The sequence below is a fragment of the Brachyistius frenatus genome, unplaced genomic scaffold (genome assembly GCF_029030835.1).
Source record: "Brachyistius frenatus isolate BFR_SWC_R1_liver_20210118 unplaced genomic scaffold, ASM2903083v1 Contig_5, whole genome shotgun sequence".
In the NCBI taxonomy this organism is placed as follows: Eukaryota; Metazoa; Chordata; class Actinopteri; family Embiotocidae; genus Brachyistius; species Brachyistius frenatus.
The window spans coordinates 5,869,375-5,885,427 of NW_027210604.1; the positions used below are offsets into that span (position 1 = coordinate 5,869,375).

The following is a 16,053-nucleotide window of genomic DNA, read 5'->3' on the forward strand; positions in this document are numbered from 1 at the left end:
ATATAGGATTTAATCAATATCACCCACCCACAGCAAAACCATCACTTGAAGATAATGTTGGGAAAGAAAAACAGGCAATTTCAGGAGGCGAGAAAGAGAAACCTTTTATGGAGCTCTTGTGAACCAATTGTCGGAGGAACATATCCATGAACACGGAATGAAGAACAACACAGATGAGTGTTGCAGAGGAGTCTGTGTGCTCAGTCTGAATGTGAAACCGTTTAGTTTTACAAGTGGCTCATCACCTGTTGTTTGGAAAGACTTTGGTTTTACGCCAGGTGACAACAAGCTATCACTGATTGTGTACAATGCTTGGCTTCGGGTTGCAATGCAGAGCGATAAATTGCAATAACAAGCCAATAAAAGGAAATCCAGCGCTTTATATTATTGCTAGTACTCTGTGTTGGGGATATAAATGACTCGGATTTGCCTCATGGACACTGATGCATTTTCTGTCTGTAGGCTGACTAATGAGACAGATTGTCAGGCTTTAACAAAATCACAATTTTTAGTGTTAGTAACTTTAGCATTGCTGCTTACACCATGACGCGCCGCATGGCCGGACGATTCTCCTTTTCCTCATTGATGCGTAGCGCCTGCATCATTCGGGGGAAATTAGGAATGAATTTATTGATATTTAAAGCAAACTTTTAACGTTGAATTTACTGTATACGAGTTTTTATTTGTTTAAAGTGATGCACAGTTTATTTTTGTCCCTTTCATCTTGTGATTTCTTTGTTCTGCCTCTGAAAGCTCCTCACTCGTGAAAAGCACAGACAGCTGACAGATTCATTAGAAAACATGCCTCTAATTAGTAAGGCTGTCTATTCATGTAACTCGAAACAAACGCCTTATCTGCCATTCACAGAGGACTCCGTAGATGAATAATATATCCCGTTGCCGTTAAGAACCCAGGTATTTTTCTGGTGCTTTTTAGCTGTCAATCACAGATGCTCATCATTATAGCCAACAAATTTGCTCTCTGCATTTCTGGAAAGTCCCTCGCACATACAGCAGAACACGTATCTCGTGTAGTATGAATTTGCGTGGGGGTATGAAGGTCTAGACGATATAATGTGCTGAAAAGAAGCCGCCACCGTCGTTCCCATCGCGCTGCCTCGGGCCTACATTAGACACTGCGTGAGTGCTAAAGGGAGAAATCGGTAAGAGGGACTGACAGGCACACTTAGCACAGGTCACAGCTTGTTTTATTTTTGAAGTCAAACCAAGAAGAGGAACAGGGATGCACACTGATAAATTACACCAGGTATCGCTACATATCAACTAACAACATCACAATATCTCATTGAAGCGCTCTTGACAACAGATCCAACATTACAAACTGTTAAAAAAAATCATTAAAAAAAAATAACAGTACAGGAAGAAAACTCGGCTGCAGTTGAAGCCCATCTATAAACTTAACAATACACAGTGGAAAACAAGAGTTTCGGCAAGAGACCGTGATATGCACATTATCTCCTTTCCCATCTGTAACATTGTGTTTAATGAAGCTACAAGCAGCTGAAGCAATATGTGAGTAGTTCACACGAAGGAATTGTAGGCCTATTTTTTTTTTTTTTTTTTTTTAAAGGAAAAAGAAAGAAAAGCTTCCTAATTTTAGCTACTACAATGCATACACACAAAACTAGCCTGAATGCACAACTGTATGTACAGCTTGGGTCACTGGGGGATTTCAGGATTTAAAATGTATGTATGGCACAGCACATTGGACATGTTATTGTATATGAACTACTAAACAGTCATGATGGAAAAATTCATTCAGTCAACTCGGATAAGAGGTGAATGTTGGCCTCAGACAGACCAGCTGAAATGTTTTGTTTAAAAATGTGTCACAGAGGAACAAGACTTAACTTATTTTGGGTCCGAAAATGAAGTGTTTGTAGTGTTTGACGGGAGTGCCAGAGGTTACGTAATCTGGACAAACGAAAGGCGAGAAAGAAAAGGGGCAGAGAATGAGTATAGAGTAACTACAATATACACACTTGAAAAAAAAAAAAAAAAAAGAACCCCAGAGAATCTCACAAAGAGGAAGCGTGAAATTCAGCATTGACTCGTGCCTTTGTACAAAGAGTTACCTGGTAATCACATACAAAACATCCATACATTACAGTAAAAAATAAATATATCATGACGGTCAATGAATAATAAATTAGAGGAAGGGAGTAAACATGATAACAGGAGAGCAGACTGTGTGCGCGTGTTTGTGTGCGTGTACATGTAGCCTATGTGTGTATCAGCAGACGATGACAATCCCAAAAGATCAAATGCCCCTCAGTAAGAGAGCGAACACGTCAATGAGCAGACAAAGGAATCAGAATATGACGTAACATGTGCTTGTGTGTTTTCATGTCTACATGCATGTTTTTACTCTATAGTGATGTTATATGTGTAGATTTTAACATGTGTCTCTTTTGTCTTTTAAATATTCGCGCGTGTGTGTGTGTGTGTGTGTGTGTGTGTGTGTGTGTGTGTGTGTGTGTGTGTGTGTGTGTGTGTGTGTGTGTGTGTGTGTGTGTGTGTGTGTGCAGTGTGTACTCCCTCATGTCTGCATCTGCGTGTGTTTACATCCTTCAACCGCTAACTCAGTGGCCCTCGCCACCACTCGGGGGTTTGGCGTCGTGTCCTCCCGCCCCTCCGGGCAGCCAGGGGGAGACAGAGTGCGAGGTGGTCTGCTTGGCCATGCTATAGTGGCTGATCACTGTGTAGAAACGGCCCCTCGAGTTGGCGTCTTGGGCAGCGTAGTAGGCCTCAAGAGAGGCTGGGATACACCGCTTGTGCTGTGGGGGGAGCAGGACGAACAGTGAGGTTCATATGATATTGTAGGTCAATTAAAAAAAAACTGTGAACTGTCTTAGGGCTGGACAACTTGAGGAAAATATTGAAATGCTATTTCTACGGCAAATACTGCATGTACAATTTCGGTTGCAATTATTTTCTATGAATTACAAGTCTGTAGTAAGGGTGTGGTTTCAAGCTAAATGTATTTCTACAAAACACTTGCATATTTATCACAGATTAAGATGTTATTAATTGTATACTTAACATTAGCCTAACTAAAAATGATTCAATCATAACTGTGACCTTCAAAAGATTTATTTTGGTTAGTTCTGACAATAATAAACTGCTGGTAAACAGTTTCTGAAATTTGATTTCCAATCAACAACACTGTTATGATTGAAATGCCATGATATTGTTGACTGCCCTGAATTGGAGGATGTAGTTTAACAGGAGAATGCAACAACTTGTTTACTGTCTGTCACATCTAGATCGTTTCTGTGTAAGAGACTTGGTCCTCAAAGAGCCATCAAAAATACTACAGAACAGCTTCTCCTCTGCCAAAAAAAGAAAGAAAAAAAAAAGAATCTTTGGTGCTACATATATGGTGAAGTCTTTGACATCCAGAGACTATTAACCAGGTAATCGATTTAGATTTTCATTTTTATTTTTGGATAGAATTAAGGCTAGTTAGCTACAGTTGAATATTTTGGCAGTTTAAATTATCATTTGCTACAACTTGCTAAAACTTGTTCAAAGTAATGTTTTTTGCAATTTGGAAACTGCACCCAGTCGGGATTTTGATATACAAATGATTAATTGTTTAGCTTGATTAAAAAAAAAAAAATCTTAACGCAATATACACAACATTTTCCTCATCTTTCATGGAAATGTTTCATGCCTGAAACGCCAACTTATTCAAAAATCTAGTTCTGTTTTTTTTTTTTACCAAACTATAATGTACAGTATATTGCATGTTTCCTATTAAAAGGACAATATAATATGAATTGGAACACATTTTCTATATAACTGAAGATCCTCACATGGTACCATACATAAAAACCAAAAAATTTTTATGCAGTAATACATTTTTATATATAATGACTTATGACCAGGAATGTCTCACAATGAATTTATATGATGGACATTGAATATGTTTGATAAAAAGAACTCTGTTTACTGTTAAGGTCATATTTGCCTCTCCATAAAAAAGACACATTTATAATCTGGATTTTTATAAATTGAGTGTGTATACATTTACAACCTTGTGTGCAGTATATGTGCCCTGTTATGTGAGCAAGCGTGTGTGTGTTTTTTTTTTATCGACACTTTTGCACCTCGTGAATGTGCATGCGACACTGCTAATAATACCTCTGCAGAGCCCCTGCAGAGGTCGTGGGCCTGAAACTAGATTTATTCCACCTTAAAGACGAGATTTGTCTAGGGACACAGACTTCCAAGGTGACCTCTTAGAAGATACAGTGAAACTTATGGTGTAGGTACAGTGCAGTGGAAATCAGGAGAGGCGAGCCTGCCTCCATACACTGAAAACACCTTAAACTGTGGTACAGAACAATTCGGAACAGCAGATTGTTGGATAAGGACGGCTGTGAGAGCCATTTTCTTTTACGACGTCAGCCATAATGATCGAGAGTCAATCATAATGTGGTAATTATTGTAAAATAGGCAGAGAGTCTAATTCATTTAATAATCTACACAGTTAATAACATGAGAGCGGACTCAGCTGAGTCTCTTTCTTTGCTTCTGTGTCAATGAACAAAAGCATAAAATTACACTTAATTACACTGGTCATAACAAAATCACTGATATCATTGCTTGATGATTGCCCATCAGATAGGCTTCATTAGCCTCTTCCTGTAACGTGACCTCAGAAATTAGTAAAAGTAGGGCAGGGTTATTTTCTTTTTTCTTTTCTCAGAAGACTGTGCTCACCTTTAATTCTTTATTTAGATAGAAGAGAGAGTAGGGAGGGAGACTGTAAAGGGCAAAGAGGATTCAGCGCCTTGCCCAAGTACACCTCGGCATGCTGAATAACCGTAGTAAATCTTATGTGCAATTAATCATTTACTTTACTGAGAGAAGAATAAAGTGTCAAACTTTCAGAGGTAGATTTTGCTGCTTTTAACTTGAAAATCTTTCACTTTTGGTGTGACTAGAGCAATCTCGCAACGTCACCTTTAGCGGTATTTGTACATTTGACGTCTTTATTCCTTGACTCACGATACCTTGTTTGAAGTGTGCGTGTAACTTTCACTTCCTGTCAATTAACTGGCATCTGCAAGAGTTAGTGGGAGCCACGCTACAGTTATCGCCCGTTTTCCTAAAGATTTTTGAAAAAATGAACTATGAAAACAGACTGTCACGCCTTAAAGAGAAACTTTGACATTTTGAGAAATACACTTTTTCTTGCGGAAAGTTAGATGACAAGATTGATAAGACGTTCATGTCTGTACAGTAAATACTTCTGAAGTTGCTGCTAAAAGCCAGATAACGCAACACAGCGGTGGGAAACGGAAAGAAACCAAATAAGCTTCTTTCCCAAATTTCAAGATTCAAGAATTCCACTGTCATTCCTGCAGTAAAAAGTGTGTATGTGGGAGTCGGAGCCTGCAGTGGAGGTTTTGTGTCAGTGGTGCTTGTTCGGTCAGAAGTCCCAATGGCCTGTAAATAAAAGGCGTTCCTGAGTCTTGTGGTTCTTGATTTCACACTCCTTTAACGTCTCCCTGATGGTGGGTGTGAAGAGGTTGTGTTGTGTCCTTAATGATGTTATGTCCTCTTCTGATGACTCTAGATATCTAACTTGTACTGCAGAATGAATGGTGGACTAGAAGAAGTGCCCCTGGGATTACATTTTTAGACTAACATTAGCTAAGTGATGTAGCACTAAGGCTTGACTCTTCTTTTTGAGATAGAAAAGGTTCTGTTACACCTCCTTCAACTTAATTGCTTTGGAAGTACTGATAAGGCCCAGAACACGTGAGACTGTTCATCTCCTCACGGCATTACCCCAGTTACAGTGTGACCGACTGTGTTCCCTCATCACTTAATTCCCCAAAACCTTAAAGAAAGGGGAAGACATTTTGTAGGTTCAGTGATTCACCGGAAGGAATAGCCAGAAGTTGAACCCATTATATACACAAGGTGTAAAAAAATATAACAAACAAATGACCCAGTGCTAAGACTTTTAAACTTGGCTATGGGCCACGACACACTCTACAATCCAGCTGCCCTGTGAACCGCCTGACTGTCTGTGGGCTCTGGATAAATGTGTTGTTGAGCTGTAAAATGAAATTCAGGCCACTTACGGGTCTTACCTTGTAAATGAATCCATCTGGGCAGGCGTGGTCGTAGGTGAAGGCTTTATAAACCACCAGGAATACAATGCAGGCGAGAAAGGCCAAGGCCAGGATGATCAGAATTGTCACCTGGAAGGAGGACAAACGATGGTCAATGTGTGTATGTGTATGTGTGTGGGAGCAATAAGGGAGCAGCGTAAACCACAGACTGCGGTTTATGTGAGAAAGGGTTAGGGTTAGACTGAGAAAGATGGAGTGTGTGCACTGTGTGTGTGTGTGTGTGTGTGTGTGTGTGTGTGTGTGTGTCTGTATGTTTGTGCGTAGTCATAATAAATAGAAAGATGCTGCTGACTGAGGTCAATGGCTCCTCAAGGCAAGGTGTTCCTGTTGAGTTATGTGATGAATGACTCAAGTTGTGACACAGTTAAAAGCTACCTTGTTTTCCACGACTCGATGCTGCTTGGTTAAGATAAATATAGGACATTCAAGTCAGTGAGGTAACTAAGCAGCACACACGGATCATTTCTCTGCGGTGTTCTTGTTTTCTATTGGTATTTGTTCCGATTTTTGTGTAGCTATACAATGCAGGATTTCTCTGCATATAGTACATGTACTATATATTCTAAGCTACGACCTTTGCTGCTAATACACCTTTCATTTCACCTTGTCATAGGAAAAACAAAGGTTTAACTAATAACATCAATGGTATTCAATTCAAACAATGCCAGGAGCCTAAAACTGAAGCAGCTAAATGGATTTTTGTTTTTTTTTTTCTCACTGTGACGAGTAAAAATGTGTTCCTGAAAAGGCCTTTTGTAACCTATAATACACGCATGCCCCTCATTAAATTACAAATGTACAGGTGGAAGAACAAAGCTCACTAAAGCTTCCTCAAACTTGTCCCAGTTTACACAAAAATCTTCTCATAATCCTCATAATCTGCCAGTCATGTGCTGAGAGCTTAATCTACACAATTTCATCAGAACATACTGGAGCTGTGTTTACATGAAGGGCTCTGAGACAACAAATTTGTCCTTCCAGTAATATCATGACAGGACAATAATTTGGCAGTATCACCTGGACATACAACAAACTGCATAATTATTTCACAACATTTTGACATCCAAAATAATACGTCCAAGCAAATTGTTAATAGAAAAAAACAAAAGATCTGACAACAATACAGTTATTCAGAGCATCAATTAGATTATTTATCTGTGATTTGCACATTTTCCATATTGTCATATACTCTAAATAATTTTTGGTTGTTGTGGCCCATCTCCAATTATACAAAAAGATAACTGATGATACTGCTCTGACCAAATGTCCCATGCATCTGTTGCTGTCAGCATGTTGGTGAAAATGTAATAGAGTCCTGTTTTTTTTTTTTTTTTAAACAGCCACATGAATCAATCAGGATCCTCCCTTCCTCAAAACCTGCGCTGATTGTCACTGCACTCGAATCAGCGTGAGAAATCAATTAGCCCTTCATCTAATTTCTGAATGTTTCCAACTGTTTACTGCCAAAAGCAGAAGAAAGAAAAATGCTCTTCATTTCTCGTTGTAAATATGAGGGAGGAATATTAACAGAATAATGAATTGCATGTTCTGATCCGAAAGTACTCGAGTCAAATTGAACCTTTCAATCGTTGGTCAGTACTCAAGAAACTGCAACAAACTAAAATGTTCTGGTCAGCTTCCACAACAAGGAAAGATTAAATGTTATCAGCATTTGCGTGCACAAGTATGGAATTAAATAATTGTGCAGTGTGAAAAATGCTTAATATCAGCCAAAAGCAGAGCTAATCTAAAATGATGGAAATAATACTTTTATTTCTGCAAGCTGATGCAAATGTGCATTTTGAGGTGTGAAATATTAATTACCCTGGTAGGCTAGACAATGAAGTATTAACATACGAAAGGATTTGTTTCCTCCTACTGTCTACTTGACACCCTAATTGGGTGCTTCTGAGTGAGCATTTAATTAAAATTTTGTTAATCAAGTGCAAAGGATAGCTGCAGGTAAGTGTGTGGTGAATGCATACGGCTGTATCCCCCCCACACGCTCCAAAATACAAAAAGTTTCCATTAACAAGTCCCAGTGAGCGATCTGAAAAGTAGAATCCTCCATAATGGATGACTATTTCCAATTTCCTGTTTCCATTCCAGATTTACTGCTCCCTATACTATTTGTCACGGCAAGATGTCGGAGCAATTACACACGGTTGTGATCATCAGTCTCCATCAGCGTTATACGGGTGGACAGGGACACGCAAGCTAAGTGACTGTTTACTCGGTGTCAACCGAGGGACACGACTCTCAGCCCCGGTTGCTGCTGACGCTCTCTGTAAATTACATCTCCCACATCACACACTGCGACGCATTAAAAGGACGTATTTAAAGTCATGGTGACCCGCCTTGTGAAGCGGCAACAGACGTGCAATGACTGATTAAGACCCAGCCTGACCCCCTTTTTGAATTGTTGAATAGTGATGCACATGAAATGGCTTATTAAGAAGAGGGATTACTGTAAAACTCTTGGTGTCACTGAGGAAGAGACGTGAATGCATGTGGACTTTAGACACTTTGAAACATGAAACGAAGACTTAAGCTGCTAATGACTGAAGAGATTTACACTTCAGTGTGCCACTAAAATGGGGGAAATGTAAACTGTCCTCATGTATACGCTTGAATTCTCATCTGATATTGTCAGCGGAAAGATTTGCTGAATTAAACTGCCTCCTATATAATATCTTCTCATGGTCACTCTTTCATGAGTCTTAAAATTAGGTCGTGACACGGCACATACACGAAACCGGTTAGCGGATTAACCCTGGCATGGAGGGCGCAGCCTGTGTGAATGTTCAGTCACACTTTAATGCAGATTCAAACACAGCTGCAGCGCTGGGAGCAACAGTTCAGGAAGGAACCTGCCCCGCCCTTTGTAATAGAAACGATCGCTCTAAAATCCCTGTTGATGCAGCCGAGGCCATGTGGTGTATAAATCTATTAAAAATCTTTCCTGACCTTTCTCCATTATTCATAATCTGACTGAACTCCACAGTAAACCTTAGGAGGTTGTCACGGTAACACTACAGCTCAGGGATGAAGACTCCCCGCATGCATGAAGTGGAGTCATACTTTTATTTACTTGCCTGTTGCAATACTTCTCTATGATATGATACGGGTCTCACACCTATTTATTTTGTAACAGCCGAATCTGAAGAGTCACATTAAACATAAACAAATGCACATCATAAAATAGAGCAAAATATAGTAGAGCATAGTTAGACAGAATAATGATTTTTTATTTTTTTTGGTGGAAACTACAGTATGATTTCTCCCAGTGAGGCAGCTTCTCCCACACACATCAGCCTCATCCTATTCTCTGTTTAACGCAGTCACTGTGACCATTTTGTCATTAGCGCTCCAGTAAGTGCCGTCCTACGCTACTATCACCACCAACACAACCACCGTCCTGTTTGCTGCGCGCCACAGATAACAGACAGACATTTGTTTGTCATGGATGCAGGTAGAAGCGCAGCATGTTGTTATGAGTTGCACAAAGAACAACGTGTCCTTAACAAGGACTGGCTCCACGAGTAAAGGTTGGATTGACCGCATGGCAGCTAGCCGTGCACGGTGGGCTTTAATCGTTTCAACGAGTCCGCCCCGGGCCGATTAAAAAAAACCGCCGTGTGTCTATTCACACTGATATAAAAATATTCTGAATAGATTTAAACCTACACAGAGCAAGGTTGTTTTTTGTTTATCAGAAAAAGTGCATTTTATAAGCATCCCAGCCTTCCTGTGGATTCATACTGTTTTCCCACATGAAACTAGACCTCGCAAATACAAACAGTATTTAGCCAAATAAACACAAAACACACAAAGTTGAGAAAACCCCAAATGTCAAGGCAACATAACAAAGAGTTTTGTGATTTAATTTAATGATTTTAGCCTTGAACTTGCATAAACTTAATTAATATCAAACCAAAATGAATTCACTCAAATACATTTTCTAAGAAGGTGGAACTGATGAACATTTGGTAGGTTTTTTTTTGCCCAAAGTTGCCTGAAATAATTTAATTGATTGTTAAAATAGGTGATTTTTTTTTTCTGTCACTCAACTTTAAACATCCATCTATTTATTTTAAATTGGACTAAAAACTTCCCCCTTTTGATGATGTTGATCTTTGCTCTCTTTTATTCTTGCATCACAGAGTCCTATCAGTGAGAGGACAGGCTGCTGCCGTTGTAGACGGTTGAATATTATGGAGAAAGACAAACAATCAAACCAGATTATAAAAGATCCATTAGGATTGTTCCTCTGCTCCCAAGCTTTCTCATCTCTGACGGCAGATTAAACATCCACAGTTCACCTATTGTTTACCCACATCCCTTATAACACACATACCACCTGGTTACTCTCTCCAACACTGACTCTCACTGGATCTGGATTGTAGAAAATAATTGATTGTGTGATATTTGCCGCACAATTCTCTTTATGTATTTAAGGTTCTACGGTGCATTGCAAGTTCAAAGTCAGTTCTCTAAATGGATATGCTTTTTCAAAAGTCTGTGTGACATATGACTTCTCTCCATTTTTATTTTTTTAATTTTTTTTAACGCTGTGCTGTTAGGATGCAACACACCACCCACACTCTCACTGCTGTAGGTTGACAGGCCATATGGGGAGCAGACACCTCCTCACATTCACTCGAGGAACAGAGGAGAATATATAAGTGTGTGTGTGTGTGTGTGTGTGTGTGTGTGTGTGTGTGTGTGTGTGTGTGTGTGTGTGTGTGTGTGTGTGTGTGTGTGTGTGTGTGTGTGTGTGTGTAAGCAGGGGATAAAGGAAAAGGTGTGTGTGTGACAGGAAAGGCATGTGGGAGAAAAATGTCTCCGATAAAAAAACAAACAACAGATAACAGAATGACAGAGCGTACAAAGTGAGAAATAAAGGAAGAGATGACAACAACAAAAAATGAAGCGAGCAAAAGGCAGACAGAGAGCGAATGATAGAGATCCAGGGGCAGATGGAGAACCTCGTTACCTCTCGGTAGCAGGTGGCACAGACAGACAGACAGAGAGGCAGGTAGGAGGGCAGCAAACACAATAGGATATCGGTTGATGCATCAATCAATACACCACCAAAGGAAGCATACATAACCATTTTTCATTCATCTTCCTATTACCCCTCTGACGCCTTCTCAATAGCAGCACAAAAGAAGCTCAGTTGCCCACTTTGTCAGGGATTATTCTATGAAAAAGTGAATCTTTGCGCTGCATGTATTTTACATGCCTTAAAAGGAGTTATTAATATCAAATGAGTAAAGTTCTAATATTAAATTTGTTTTATCTTGGCTGTAATATCAGATGCCTTTCGGGAATCTGTTGATTAATGAAATTAATTAACTTGGTGACAGGTTGAGCTAGTGCAGAGAGAAAGCCTCTGCTAAAAAAAAAAAAAAAAAAGAAAAGCTTAAAGGTCAGTGGACAGATTGCTGCAAAAGTTGGTGTATTTTATGTCAATCTGATTCAACGTCCAAAAGGAAAGGATAGACACTGTGTGTGGAGAGTCCACCGATAATAGATCATTCCGACTATCACACATTGGCTCTTATTCTCAAAGGTTTGCCCAAAAACAACCCAACACAGCTTGAAAAGTAACTGCATCACTAAAAAGAAGTCAGAAGAGACAAGAAACGAGAGTCAGATGATCAGTCACTGTAAACAAAACTCTCAGTTTAGCTAAACAAAGAACTATTAACTAAAAGAAATGACTGCCTAAATGTCCAATGTAAATATCCATCAAAGTTTCCAGAGCAAATTCCTGGCTCAAATTTGACTCTTGTTACTTTCCACAATTTTGCACATACAGTTTAGATTATCTGAAATGGTAAACTTTTGTCAGGTCACCTGAAGAACTGAGCGTCTGTCTCGGAATAACCTCTCTTTAGGGTCTTAACGATGTTCGCAGTTGTAAGCAATTACCTTGGTGAGTACAGAGTTATCACTACAGATACAAGCAATTGCAAAACCTACATAAAGAGACAGTAAAGCCAAATAACAATGAAAGAAAGACTTGAAGTATCCTTTTAATTGTTGATTTAAGGGCAGCAGATTAAAATCAGACTGGGCTTTAATGGCCAAGCTTGGACATACAAGGAACATGACCTGTGTCCATTGGCTTTAAATACCCATAATAGTAGCAGGATGGACTGTGAATCCACAGCAACAGTAACAGTTTACAAATGTGCAGTCAGGCGCATCAGAACTACTGATGAAATAATTGAATAGATAATTTTTAATTAATCTTTTAAGGCATTGGCAGTGGCCCATTAACAATGGCTCTCTGGTCTATTCAAATAGCAACTAAATGGAATTCAGCTTTCATCTATTTCATTATTACACCTGTGCTTTTCCTACATAACAAAATGTCTGCTGTGAAAAAAATGACTGTTTGTTAAAGTAAAAAATGACAAACAATTTGCATCTTGCAATAAAGTTGAATTTCTTTCTGTTTTACATCATTTAGAATTTTTCCTCATTTGAAGACATCAAAAAGACCTCTGAGTTCAGAACATAAAAAATACAAAAGTCAGTAAAAATATTCATCATTCATTCCCTCTGGAAACATCCCAACTAATCTTGCCTCAAAGTTCAACGGTGAAGATGGAAATGTGCCCCTGCTGAAGTGTCTAATCGACACACTAAATCCTCACCTATACAACACACGTGTTACTAAATCAGGGATCAGCTCGCTACATAAAAATGTAAATTATATATTCTCCTATCCTCTTCAGGCAGTTTTGTAAGGGTGAAATTAATGAAGTGGGGTATAGGATATCTGTTAGGGCAAGTGGTTGGAAAGCACAACTGATAACTTAAAGGTCACAGGTTTGATCCCCATCTGTCCTTGAGCAAAACACGGCACTAGTACCACCTCTGTCACCGTACATGGAATATAAATGTGTCGGCTGCGGGTGGGGGCATGAGGGAAATGATGCCAGAAAAATTAGGTGAATTACTGTATCGCTGCTTCAGGGCTGCTCAGTGATGTGAACTACAGTAGTTTGAGATGAGACATCAGTGGCCATGTGGGCTCCAGAACATGTTTTTAAACCTTAAATGCTGTAATTAAAATTATATTAAAGTAAAATTACTTATGCTTGCAGAAAATTGGCACCCATGACTAATAGATTATATTAATACCAATGTATTAGTGCATGAACAGCATTTTACTTCTACAGATGGAGCTACTTTTAACTTTTATATAGCGTATATTTTTAATTCTAATAATTTTGGGGATTTTTCTCTAGTCTGTACTGTATAATCTACCTCTCTAGGCAACAACATTTATTTTTAATGAAACCATCTGGGAAGTTTTGGGGGTTAATGAAAAGGGCTGGTCTAATTTGTGTCACAGCATTGCATTATATAAGCTCCTCACATTTTATTTATGTAAAATGTTAACCTGAAGCTGTCAGATGAATGTGATGGAGGAAAAAGTACATTATTGCTCTCTGAAATGCAGTAAAGAAACAGTATAATATAGTATAAAATGTAAAGATACATGTACTTGAGGTCCGGTGAAGTACTTGGGTAAATGTAGTTTCTCTCATTGGTTTTTAAAGTTATCTTCAGATACTAGCATAGTGCCACATTTAAGAGAAAAAAACATGTTTTCTAGGCTGTTTTCAGAGCCATGCTTTTCTGTACTTACAAAGAGCAAACTGCTTTCACTGATTTTCTTTCAAATTGCTTTTTTTTTGTGCAAAAGTCACTGCTAATCTTCTGTTTTTCCTCCCGTAGAATCTCAGCGGAAAATCCTCTTTGTTTTTAGTCAGTGGAACAAACACAACATTCAGAGCAGGCGCTGTTCGGGGAGCTGGCTACCTCAGAGCGGAGTATCTCAGACGGGGCAGAGGGATGTCAAGGAGACCGTGTCGGGGGATTTGGGCTCTTGAGGACGATTGAGACAAGCGCAGCTCCACTAGTGTGGCAACAAAGCGCAAACACTCCACTGTCGAGATGCATCGCGTCTCGGATGGAAACACAAACTGTTAAAATGCCAACCTGAGAAAACACAAGATCTTTGCTCTGATTTCAGGTCAGCTGAGGTCTGCACACGAGAGCACGTCTCCCCCAGAGCTCTGATTCATCTGGAGAGGTCAACAAACATTGTTCACTCTTTTCCAGAACACCATGACTCAAACATGGATGTAGTGCTTATCTATGCAGTGCCCATGCTGTGTTTCTGTGTTATTGATTATAGAGATCCAGCATTTCATATAAAGGTCACTGGGATGCAATAAGGAGAAGAACTTAGAAAAGCCACATCTGATTCTATATGTTGATGACAGCAGTCTGGGATCACCCAAAATCAAGGATTAACACAGATTTACAGAAAGGCAAGAGATAAAAACTGTTGTGATTAAAACCTGAATTCTGTCTGATATGAAAAAACATAATCTCCCTCTCTGTGACTCTGCACATCCAGAGGTGACCGAGCTACAAACATTTTGTACTTGAATGTCCTCTGCAGCCTCTCCTCCATAAAACCACAGTGAGAGTGGCTGTATTTTCTTTTTAAACCAGTCCAAGTTGGCTGTTGTACTGAATCGCAGGGAGCAAAGTGAGGGCTTTGAATCCCACTGACAATGTGCTGAAAGGGAAATACAGTAAGCCGTATACAGACTACAGGACTTTTACAATCCTTATTCCCTGTGAAAATACCATCACACCTGTAACAGCTGATTTATGCAGATTACAGTCAGTGTTTAATTATCTTAAACCACAGGATTCACATCCATATGAGTCAATTTCACTCATAAAAATCAAACATCGTATGTAATTACAGAGAAACCATCTGAAAGAATTATGGGAAAGTTAGGATTATTATCAGTTTTCTTATCGTGTATTGTTGGTTCGAGCTTTAATGAAGCTCAGGGCTTTTCTCAGAATTAATTATTTTTAACAATTATGGGGGGGGGGGCTACAGGTGAGAAGTTCAAATGATACTCGAATACTGAAGGATATTTTCTGTGTGTGGAGAAAACATCTTTCTTCCTCCGTCTTGCTGTAAGACGTGTCATGAAACAACAACTCGCGCACGCAGAATTCACAGCCTCAGTGCCGAGTGAGCCGGTGCACGTTCAGCCGTAGATGGGTGTTAATTATGCTAATTCCTCCCAATTAATCGAGGTCTCTATGGAGACAAAACTTCAAAGGATTCGTCGTTGCACACACTGTCATATTAGTTGGAGACGGCGCTCGGAGGAGAATGTGCTCTTGGGGTATAGACTCCAAATCAAACAGCAGGTGGGCTACAAGGGGGAAAAAAAAAAAAAAAAAAAAAGAAGCAGAAAGTGACAGAGAGGGTGAAAGAGACAAGAGGAAGTGCGTAAACAAGAGCACAATGAAAGTCACATGTGCTGTCTGCAACCTTGAAAAACCTCTAATCCAGGAGCATGATGATACTCGGTTGTTGCTAAAATATGAGTCTCAAACCTACTGTAGCCTCAAATATATATGGAACACACAACACGAATCAATAATGACGACAAATCCAAATGCCTCCTCAATAATATGAACACACAAACATACTCAAACAGACACTAATCATGATGCAGTAATGAGTCCCCGAAGATACATTAAACATCTGGATTACATTTTCTAATCAGCTCCTACTTTTCTAGATGAAGATGCTGCAAGAGAGGAGATATTATTAATGACGGGACCTGCTTCCTGACACACAGCACACCTCTAAACATCTGTTTACATCACAAGACAAGGTTCATTACTCTAATGTCTCCCCAGCTCTCAGTCTCCGGGGTACTTTTTATGTTCCTGCATATGCTCAACGTGTACTCAGCTGTGTGTGTGGGTGTGCGCGCATGTGTTTGCGTGTGAGTGCAATGAGTTTATCTCTCGT

At 39.4% G+C, this 16,053-nt stretch overlaps 1 protein-coding gene across 2 annotated transcripts in view; it reads right to left on the bottom strand.

Annotated features, from left to right (window-relative positions):
- Positions 1 to 1,190: 1,190 nt before the first annotated feature.
- Positions 1,191 to 16,053, bottom strand: part of nsg2 (neuronal vesicle trafficking associated 2) — a 37,965-nt gene continuing 23,102 nt past the window's right edge. Inside the window, exons 4-5 of one of the 2 annotated variants that reach the window (XM_069718571.1) lie at positions 6,123 to 6,242; positions 1,191 to 2,798 (exon numbers count right to left, since the gene is read on the bottom strand). In XM_069718571.1, the coding sequence (XP_069574672.1) occupies positions 2,604 to 2,798; positions 6,123 to 6,242 (315 nt within the window). In that variant the 3' untranslated portion in view covers positions 1,191 to 2,603. The remainder of the gene's footprint in view (positions 2,799 to 6,122; positions 6,243 to 16,053) is intronic. The other variant, XM_069718580.1, reaches the window with a different exon arrangement.